Source organism: Carassius auratus, unplaced genomic scaffold, assembly GCF_003368295.1.
Source record: "Carassius auratus strain Wakin unplaced genomic scaffold, ASM336829v1 scaf_tig00029622, whole genome shotgun sequence".
In the NCBI taxonomy this organism is placed as follows: domain Eukaryota; kingdom Metazoa; phylum Chordata; class Actinopteri; order Cypriniformes; family Cyprinidae; genus Carassius; species Carassius auratus.
The window spans coordinates 22,398-33,685 of NW_020525783.1; the positions used below are offsets into that span (position 1 = coordinate 22,398).

At 36.9% G+C, this 11,288-nt stretch overlaps 1 protein-coding gene across 1 annotated transcript; it reads right to left on the minus strand.

Annotated features, from left to right (window-relative positions):
• Window positions 1-1,844: 1,844 nt before the first annotated feature.
• LOC113079872 (sphingosine kinase 2-like) lies at window positions 1,845-7,317 on the minus strand. Its single transcript, XM_026252095.1, has 6 exons — window positions 6,697-7,317; window positions 5,653-5,802; window positions 5,440-5,534; window positions 4,479-4,594; window positions 2,263-3,964; window positions 1,845-2,086 (listed from the first exon to the last, which is right to left on the minus strand). Exons 1-6 carry the CDS (start codon window positions 7,148-7,150, stop codon window positions 2,024-2,026), a joined length of 2,580 nt encoding a protein of 859 aa, XP_026107880.1. The 5' UTR covers window positions 7,151-7,317; the 3' UTR covers window positions 1,845-2,023.
• Window positions 7,318-11,288: the final 3,971 nt, after the last annotated feature.

Sequence of the window (11,288 nt, forward strand, 5' to 3'; positions counted from 1 at the left end):
TACCAGTTGATCGATAACTTCCAGTTCTTTCTCATTCATTAGGAATAAAAATGAGCAAAACGTTATGCAAGTTTGGATTATGTCAAGACAGTGATACAATATTACTGGGGGGAAGAAAAATGCTGAACTGGAAGTTTTCCTAGCATTATTTCGGTGTTCACTGCAATGCATGTAGTTGTTACTTAATATAATCATCATCATCATCATCATCACCACATGCATTTCTTACACAAACTAGCAATACAATATAAAATATAAAATCCTTCATTTAACTGTTTTACTCAATCTACAAAATTATTTTGTCCCAAAAATACTCGCAAAAAAAAAAAAAAAAATGGATGTACGTAAGATGGAACTAATTGCATTTCTGATCAGTCCCATAAAACAAGTTTTCAAAAGTTGGATGGAAACTTAGTTTGATGCAGATAAATCTTTACAAATTGAGGTTTCAGAGCAAGTGATACTAAACAAGTATGTAAATAAAAAGGAGAGGGATGCATTCCAGGGATACCTATTATGCAAAACGGTTGGAGCCATATTTGGATGTGGGCATGACAACCTAAAAGCTGGCTATTTTGTTCGTGTCTGTCATTTTTTTCCACTTTAAAATAAGGCAGGGGCACAGCTGTGAATCAAATTATATTAAAATGTATACACCACTTGGACACATTCAGTTTCGCCGTTTCCTCCTACATAGACATTTTAGTGTTCTCTCTCAAACTACAGTGTAGGGAATCCAAGTGTAACCCTACAGTCGTCCAAGTTTTCATCCCTTCCTTAAATTAAAAAAAATACTCCTTGCATATGCAGCTTGAATAAGCAATCCCTTAGTTAATCCCAGTAAAAGCAGTGATTGCAACTACAGATGTAACAATTAACCGCAAGCCGGTTGAAAATTTATTCAAATATGTGACGATTCAAATCTGTTGAGATGCTAAACAAATCGCAATTCATTTAGGGGTAGAAGTTTATATTAATGCATGTCTGAGGGGAACTTACTGTCTTTAGAAAAGTTTAGATGGTATTTTTTATTTTCATCTTGCCTCTCTGAGAACCAGAAAAAAAAGCTTTGTGAATTTAGCATTGTTTCATGTCATTACATTGTTTAGAGCATAAGAAATAAATGATCAAACGATTTTTGTAAAAATTATATTTTATTCATATGTTATGCTATGTCCTCTAGGTCTCAGTTTTTCAAAAAAATAAAATGACAATAATAGACATGAAAAGGCAAAAACAATGTTTTTTTTTTTTTTCAATCAATACATTTTTAGATTTCAGGATTTTTTTTACACCTAACTTTAAGGATTTTTTTCAACTATGTTCTCAAAATATTTGTATAGTTTCACAAAACTGAAGTAAAACCATTGTTTTTGCTTCAAATTTCATAATTCTACAATCTAATTTAGATTAAAACTGCACCTGTTGCTTGTATCCAGCATCTTTGTTTGGATCATGATTAAAATGCAGTGGTTGCCTCTCATTTTAAATAGAAAGAGCATAGACAAAGCCTTATTTTGTTTAATATGAAGAGATTTATTTTCTTGGTGTTACTTATTTGATTTGGGGCTTGTAATAAAATTTCAGTTTTAGTTTTGTCATGTACATTTACTTAATATTACAATTTTTTCATTTAGCAGACACTTTTATCCAAAGTGACTAACAAATGAGGACAATAGAAGCAATCAAATCCAACAAGAGATCAATAATATGCAAGTGCTATATTAGTATATTATTATAGTAATATTTCAATTTCACAAAGAAATGTGCAGCATTTTGTTCAAGCAATAATAAAAGGACACATTTAATTTATAATTTGTCTTAAATCTAATTATGTAAAAAAAGAAAAAAAAAAGAAATCATGAATCAAATCAAATCGTGAGTTGAGTGAATCATTACATCCCTAATAGCAACTGCTTGCTTTCTGTCTCTCTCCCCACCCCCACCCTACAATATGCGGATGGCTAAATATTATATAATTCAAAGAGCCAAACTAATCCCTGCCTGTTCAAATCCAAACAGGTCAAAATCTTGTAATCTTTATTCCAGAGTCCCCAACAATCAAACGGGCCATGGAGGGATGAACCTGTGACGAAAGAAGGTACAATCAGGCATGTTAAGATAGAAAGCTTTCATATTTTTTATATTATATATATATATATATATATATATATATATATATATATATATATATATATATATATATATATATATATATATATATATATATATATATATATATTAAACACTGACGAAGCTCACCTGAGCCTGCAGTGGCCCATAGGGCACTACCTCTCCATCTACAGTGAGGGTTCCTCGCGGTGAAAGTGGCTGAAGGCGAAACGCCCGAGCAGAAATATGACTAACGTAGGGAGAGCTAACAGACAAATGGGCTCCTCTCTCCATTGCTAGGAACAGTCTAAGCAGTGTTGCCCGTGAGATACCAGCCCGCACAAATGTCAGATGGATCAGCCCATCATCAAATTGAGCCTGAGGCGCAGCAAAAAGATCTGCTCCCAGGTGGGTCTGATAGATGGCAAGAACCAGGACAAAATCCCCCTCAATAGTGACCCAGTCACTTGTAGGAAGAGGTTGGTCCAGAGGAGGTAGCAGATCATCCTCTGGCAGGTTGATGGAGGATGTCATGTGAGGGCAGTTCTTCAGGGGTCCTCCAGTATCCGCAAGGTCAAAGTTGAAGGAAGGGGTCGGTGAATGAATAGAAGGGGATGGGGAAGACGAGCTGGGTGGGTTAGGACGTGGCGCAAGATAAGAAGAGTGAGGAGAGGTGCAAGATGGAGATGAAGTGGGGGTCGGGGAGAGGGACAGGGCAAGGGATGGATTTTTTTCCGGAGGGAGAGAGTTTGAATGCGATTGGCGGAGAAGAGAGAGGGGCCGAGGCCGTGAGGGGTTCTGGTTCTGGTCCAAAGTTTTAGATTTAAACGCTTTGAAAGGAGACTGACGGAACGGAGAAGATGAGATAGTGAGGGCTCGCTCACGAGATTTGTCAAGTGGAAACGCCTCTCGCTGAAAGTAGGTGCCATTTATGTCTTCATCCTCCTTGCCATAGGCTGCCAGCTCCAAGTCTTGGTCAGTGTCTGCACCGATTGGCTGGCTGAAGAAGGCATTAATTATCTGGCTAGAAGGGGCCGAGTTTTTACGTTGCATGTGTTTCATCTCAGGTGGAGTCGTTTGATAACACTCATTGCACTCGTTTACCTCATCTCTCACTTTCATCAAGTCTTCTCTGTCGATCTCATCCCCACCCGGTTTATTCTCTTCTTCCCTGTTCCCATTATTACTGGCTATGCTGTCACACTCTTCCCTTTCATCTGATTCCGAGCTGGTCCCTGACGTCTCCTCCATCTTCTCTTCTGCTTCCACCTCTCTCTCTCTGTCTTCTGCGAGACTGCTAGCTCTCACTACCCCAACCCCTCTTGCCCTCTCTCTCCTCCTCTCCCTCTCTCGCTCTCTCTCCTGCCTTTCCCGCTCTCTCTCCCCATCTCCCTTACAGAGACTTCTTTGTTCACTCAGGCCCATGTCTGAACAGGTGCGGTGAATGGGAGTGCGACAAAATCCCGTCAAGCCTTCAGTAATGCTACGTGAAAGTGGCCTTCGGGGCGGCTGAGGTGTGGCATCGGGGTTGACTATAGCAGGTGGAAGGTAGGAAAGACGGCCCTTATAGGAGCGCAGAGACGCCAATCTCACTAGTGTTCCCAGTGTAAACCGTGCCGAGCCCAGCCCTCTGTAGCGCTCACTCTCTATGTCCACATCAGACACAAAACCCCAGGCCACTGAAAGGAAAGAGAAAAGCCTCCTGGGAGCGGGTGGGTGCCCATTCTGATTGGATGTGGATGAAGTGCATGGGCTGGTTGTAACAGAGACCAAGTCCATTGGTTTAACCCCACCCCGGCACAGCAGAAAACAGCAGTTGAGAAGGAGAGGCTCCCGAAGGCACATGTCATATCTGAGAGACAGACAGGAAAATAGAAATATTCATGATGAAAAAAAAACAACTTAATTTACTATCCATATTTAAAACATGACTCATAAAAGTATTTAAATACTGCCATGAATCATCACCTCTGCATTACATGGATCTTGCCTATGAGTGTAAAAGTAGGTACATTGCAATCAGTACACCTACACAACAGCAAACAGCCCTTGAGAAATGTATGAAACTCATCTCAATAACAGAAAAGGCAAGTTTTTTGTACAATGAAACAAATATTTTAAAATATCATTCATCTCTACAGAGGGAACACAATGCTGTTGTTTTTCCATATACAAATTTTCAGATATTTATTTCCTGTACAATGAGAGTTGACAGAAATAATTACAATATATGTGTTTGAAATGTAGGTGAGTAAATCATGACAATTTAAGTTTGGAGTGAAGTGTTCCTTTAAAAAGGGAGGTTCTTTGAAGAACTGGAGATTTTCACACAATGTGTCCCAGGTGAGCTCAAGCACACTTCGTACCCTGCACAGTGGTTGATGGAACCAGCGAGTGCATTTCCAGAGCCACAAGGAAGGATTCCAACTGGAGTTTTTATTGCTTGTTCCCAGTCTGGCCTTTCCATAAGGCCATTTATCACCTGCAAAGAGAACACACAGATGAATATGTAAATCATCTTATTTTTACATGGAATATACTTGAAATAGTCTATACAAATTTTGTAGAAAATATATTGATTTTTTAGAGTCAAGATGTCCAAGGTTGTGAATGAAGCAAGTAAGATAATGGATAAGATGTAGAGACATTAGGCTTTAAAAGTCAATTGATAACACTTTATTCTAAGGACAATTTCTAACTACTTACTTAATTTTATTACTAGCATACTGGCTGTTTATTAGTACTTATAATGCCTTATTCTGCATGACCATATTTTAGATCCCTTCAACCTACCCCATACCTAAACATAATAACCACCTACCTTGGAGTTTATTGAGGGAAAACTTTTAGTTAATAGTGAATATCTGTTCCATAATCTAAAGTTTTATCAGTTTATCAGTCATCTTTCGTGCCCAATGCTGTCAAAATTTTAAAAGCAAGTGACTGATTTTTCATAAATTATTGTGTATTGCATGCTTTCCTAAGCGTATACATATGTTGTCTGTGATGTACTGCGAAGCCAAAGACAATTTTCCACAAAATGGATAAGTAAAGTAAATTAAAGTAAACCCAGTGGTATCATTCAGGTACTTAAAAAATCAAACTTGTGTAATTTAGAATGTTCTAAATATCCTTTGCTCGTACAGTTATTAAATATTTTCACTTATTTGGCTATATCTTCAGCTACTGATAAGAGCCGTTTAACATGTTTTACCCTGTTTTAATAAATTCCACAGATGATCCAAGAAACATTACAAAGCAAATTTGTTTGGTAAAAGTTAATTAAATACATGTGACAACAGCATTCGAGATTGTTATGATATTTACCTCGTGCAAGAGTCCATCTCCAGAAACAATGACGATTCCATCCCATTCTGGTAGCAAGATCTCTTTGATCAGCTCACGTGCATGATTCTGACGTTCTGTTTAACAACAAAACCACATACGTCACATCCATTCAATTCAATCAATCAAATTCTTAGGACTGTTGGTCTGAACCATTTGCTGCTGTATGAGTGTGATCGTGCATGTTGTTCTTACCTGTCTGAATGAGGTTGTAGCTGATGTTGGCTTCTCTTATCATTGGAAGTATGTGCGTTTGACACCATTGCATTGCCTGACCCCGGCCACTGAATGGATTGACCAGCAGCATCAGTCGACGGGGACGGGGCAAAATGCTTTTACAAAATTCTGCTCAATAAGAGAGCAAAAACAAGCAAGTGAGGATAAGGACTTCATTTTTAGGCTGAAAACAACACTTCCACATCCTAAACTATCCAAATAACAAATTCCATATTTTATTCAACAAAATAAAAATCAATCACAGAGTTTCTTACATTAATGGTTCAACTGGATGGCATTTGAGAGCAATTCATTTTCTTTTTAAGATTGGAAATTGGGATAGGTCACATCTATCCAGAAAACAGTGAATATACAGTCAAGATCTTAAACTAGATGTTAGCTGGCATTTTGTTAAGATCAAAACTTCTTCTTAAACTTCCCATGTGGGTGAAAATTGGTGCTGTCTTTTTCAGATGTTTGACTCATGTATTTTCAAATTAACTGAGGCAAGACTTTCCCATCAATTCTTTCACAACTTTGCCTATAAAAGTAATAAAGTATCATTGTTTTTTCTTGTTTAAACAGCTGATTGCAAACATTTGTTTCATTGTTGCTTTAATTTAAACATCCAAGTTTTACCTACCAGCATAATTGGACGGATGAAAATATAAATAAATGGTGTGTATTTATATTTTCGCACCATTAGAACCACTATACTGACTCAAGATCTGCACACCTAACACAAACTAGCAAACACACTCTTACAAAAATAAATGCAGACAGACATGATTCTTACTAACATAAATTTAGCTCACTATAAAAGAAATCAAAGTGGCATCAAACTAATGACACAACATTAACGCAACAGCACTGACTCAGACGTCTTGAAGAATTAGCAGCATCTGGATGCATTTTTTCTCTTTAGTGAAGACACTGAGGGGGTACATTAAACGTTTCCCACTAACAAAAGCATATACATATCTGAGACAAAGCATGTTTGAATGATCAAACCCTGACACCCACCTGTAGTGGAGTTGACATCCATCCCCCTCAGAAGGCTCTGTATGGCAGTGTTCCATTTCTCCGCCTCAACTCTGCTCTCTGCCAAGTATGCCCTCACCTGTCTGTGTCTAGAGACACCTTTCCGACGACGTCCCTGAGGGTACCAGTAAAGCACCAGCAAAGGAGGGGCTGGCGAGCGTGGGCAGCTGCATCCGGTCAGTTCCGCCAGTGGCAGGATCAGCCTGGACTGCTTTCCAATACGTGGAGACAACCGCTGGACATGGATATGAGTTGGTGTGAGGGTCAGGGCATAGTTGGTGGAGGCAGGGCTGGAAGGCAAAGAAACACCTCCAGAGCTGTTGGGGCTGCTGTCGCTGTTACTTCCACTTCCTCCTCCGCTGCTCCAACCTCCGAACTGTCCATGGAGCAGAGCCTCCTCAGTCGTAGATGGGCTCTCTGGGCCTGGGGAGCGCATGTTGGACGTCTGGGCTCAAAAGGTAGTGCCACTGGGATGGGGAAAGTATGTTTGGACTATACAGCTTGAATGCCCCATGTAGGGTTCTTTCTTCTGATTTGTAGAGATTACTTTCTGGATGGATGCACTAGTTGTTCTGAAAAGTGTTAGGTTTAAGCCCAAATAATGGGCTTGACGTAAACGGAGTTAAAATTAAAAATTACAAATGATGACAGTTGTTTCAACAGGTGTCTTTTCAAACACAAGAAAATTTCAGCAGGCTTTTTCTGTCCCTGATAGTGTTAAATCCTTTCCATCAGTGCATTTTTCTTGAAAACAATGCTAAATCCTGTAGGATAATCTAATCAAAAACACAATACAAGAAGGAGATTTCCCGTTTAGTATTGCAAGTATCCCAACAAAAATGACAGTTTTGTTTTAAAAACGAAGATGTACAAGATTAAGATGTCAGATTATTTGCTTTTCTCTCTTGACTGACTGCACTGGCAAAATGTCACAATATGAAAAAGGCAAGGTTTTGTCAAGGTTAAATGGTACGGTGTATGCATCTGAATAAGTAACCATTAAACAGATTTTCTTCAGTTATTAATTTAACAATTTTCCATTCTTACAAATTGTTTAAATAAAATAGGAAGCACAATTTCAAATAACAGTGCATTGTCTTAAGGTCAGCAAACTTACAAATGACTAAAAATAAACACAAACTAAGGTTATAATAACACAAAACAAGCACAGAGAGCAAACGTAACGGCCCAGCCGAGGATATTGTTTGAGAAGTATCAAATGAAACCTTATCAAGGTGGTTGACTAAAAATACAGTCCTCTCCAAAAACAACAAGGATTAGGAAGTGATAGAGATGAACAGGGATGTCACTTCTGGTTTTGGTTTAAAATAGTGTCAGAGACTGTAGTAGTGCGGGAGAAATCGTGTTTTAGTTCAACCAATAAAAAAAAAAATGCCAGAAAATCCAGGATTTTATATCCATGAACGCTGAATTCTGTTCTTCAACCCTTGCAAGATGGTCCTCAAAATAGGAAATAAATAAAACACAGAATACAGAACGAGTAGGACAGCTGGAACAGGGTCTCAGGGCATGGTAAACCTCTTTATCCGATGTTAAAGGTGCCCTGCTGCGCAGAGAAGAAAAGGTTTGGAGAGAGACAGAAAGAGTAAGATTACCTTTCGCAGTTAAACATGATATTCTACATCCTAAAAGCAATATATATGAACCCTAAGAACATGAACAATATATTATTCTAAATAGAAGTTGAGGACCTTTTATTATGGAAGATGTACTACCTTCCAAATATTTTTTTTTTTTTAAAGAAGTCTCTTAATTCAACTTAAAATAACTTTATATATTAATATGTTTTAAACTGTAATGTATTCCTGTAATGGCAAAAAAGCTAAATTTTTAGCAGACAGTCTGGGGTGGAATTACACCTGTCCTGCATCAATCTTGGATGACACTACATAATGTAAATTCCGCAATTGAGCCTGAAACGCAACACCAGGACCATGAATGAAAACTACAGTTGAGATGTAATCGCAATTTTTTACTCAGTGGAGAACAGGAATGTTTGAAATGTGAACTGACGACAGATTCAACAGATTAAGCTCTCATAGTATGAGCATAGGCTGACAGGAAATGCCTGCAATTGAGAGGCCTAATTTATTGACACAGTCTGTAAATATCTAGGATGAAATGGATGATGTTCAAGCTGTAGTTCAACATTCTGCAGACTTTGTTTTGGAATTTGACCAAAATGCAGATATACTCTTATCATGCACTTTAATTTTCTGCTTGTTAAGACTTCTGCGAAATCAATGCAGAAGTCTTAATAATTGTTAAAAAACTCAAATAAACTTGTCCACTTTGTCCTCATGTGTCCCTGAAAAGTTGGCCGGCGACACTGTCAAGTAATCAAAACCACAGTAGACCAAAAGTACATTCCTCTCTCAGGCTGTCTCAAGCTTTACCTTTCAGGAGCCAAAAGGAGCTCTGTTGGCTGTCTGGGTTCTCACACATATGTGCACGCTTTGACCTTTCATCACAAAGAGTTTTAATGCAATTTTTTTGTTTTGCATTAAATATATGATAGTTTCAAGACCTATATTCAGATACGCCAAAGCAATTTCAAAGGCTTTGACTATAATTAGTCAGTTGCGACCTCACAGATTATAAATAAAAAGCACTAATGACCTTTGCTCACGGTTGCTTTACCTTTCTTTAGGTGAGTCGTTATGAATTAAAAATACAATGTTGCCAGTTGAGCACAGGTAAAATGCAAAGCTCTGTCACATTGCAAATCAAAAACTTTATAAAAATTAAAAAAGTGTCTCAGAATGTTAAAGTGTGTCAGTCAGCTGTGTCAAGTCACAAATTAATTTAAGTGTTACGAGTGGGAAATCAGGCTTTTATCATCTGAGTGTACTTGCATTAAATCAGGGTTTTACATGCAAAAGGCAGCTCATCTAGTGACATTTGTGAGTTTATGAGGTATGATCATAAAAATGAATGCAGAAACAAAATGCATCTATGATATCTTGTACAAAAAGGCAAAATGCTATTTTAAACCATCATAGAAACGAATGGCAAGAAAAATTAATAAGTGCAACTGCAGTTTCTTAGCAACTCAGAACCAAACTCACATATAAACACAGCTAACTTAGCTGATGTCAGGCCAACACAAGAAACTAGCATATCACATGAATATGAGTGGACTTTCTTTTTAACTGTGGAAGTTAAAATCGTAAAGCTGGTAAAGACAAATTCGGTTTATCGATGAAGACAACAGAGTATTCAGCAAACATGTGTCATTTCAATAGCCAAGCTGACGGGAGCTCGAGACATCAAACTGAAAACGGATCCGCTTCTGTTTAAATTGTTCACCAAATAGGGAGAACTAGAAACTTTTATGTGTCTTACGGAAATAAATGACTATAGTAATAATAACAATAAACGACAGAGAGAGATTAATACAGTACTTACCTGTTTGTTTGTTTGTTTGTTTTTTTGCCCCCCCCCCCGGCGAGTTATCCAGGTTTCCTGAGCTGTAGAGGAGGGAGGCACGAGCGGTTTCAGGAACACTATCGACACGGTGGGCGGAGACAACAGGATGATTGACGTGTTAAACGTACAATCATCAAATACAATCTGTGTGGCCAGCTTATTATCATTGATAAAATACGCTTTTGCGCGTTGTTGAAGAACTTGTTTACTACTTTTATATTATGTTTGATTATTGGAGAGAGAGATATTTAACATTTAATTTTATTACGACTATACAGTTATTTGCAGTTAATGTTTAGTTTTGTTCAGTCAAATTATGCACAGCACTGAAGCTAAATCACATATAAAAAATCGTATTTAAAGAATAGAAAAAGGCTGAGAACCTTAAGGGCAGAACATATTTTTGATCATGTTTTGTTAACAGACCTTGATACTTCACCTGTATACTGTTTTATTTATTTTATAATGAAACTGTGAAAAGAGGTTATATGTCTGTTCAGAGATGTGGAATGAAATTAAATTAAATGCTTAATAAACATTAATCATAACTGAATGGTCATTTATATATTTAATGAGATCATTTATATAAGTATAGCATATATGTTATAAAAATAGTTTAAGAAACATGAACAATCAAGATGTCAATACTATTCAAAAGATTTGATGTAATTTGGTTCAAGGTTTCACAAAGAGAAAAAGAAATATGTAATTATCTGATTGGGCAAAATTATGAATTAATGTAAAGAGCTATTTTTACTCATATATTTTTTAAAATAAAAAGATTCACGTTCATGTTAGAAAATATATTGTTCTGATAAGAAATGATGGATAATTTGGATAAATATACATTTATGGATAATAACATTTTCTATTTTTATCATTATAATTATTTCTAATTTGATCATATTAAGTCAAGGAAAACAAAAACAAAATAATAATAATAATAAAAAAAGGTAAAATTGATTCAGTCAAGAAGGTAAATCATGATTATCATGTATTATTATAATAGCTATTGAAAATTCCCATAGGAATAGGCCCCAATCTAAATTATTGTGTTTTTCTGTATTGATATTTTGCATTTAAAAATCAAATCTGAAAATAAATCTAATCAAATAAAATGTCAT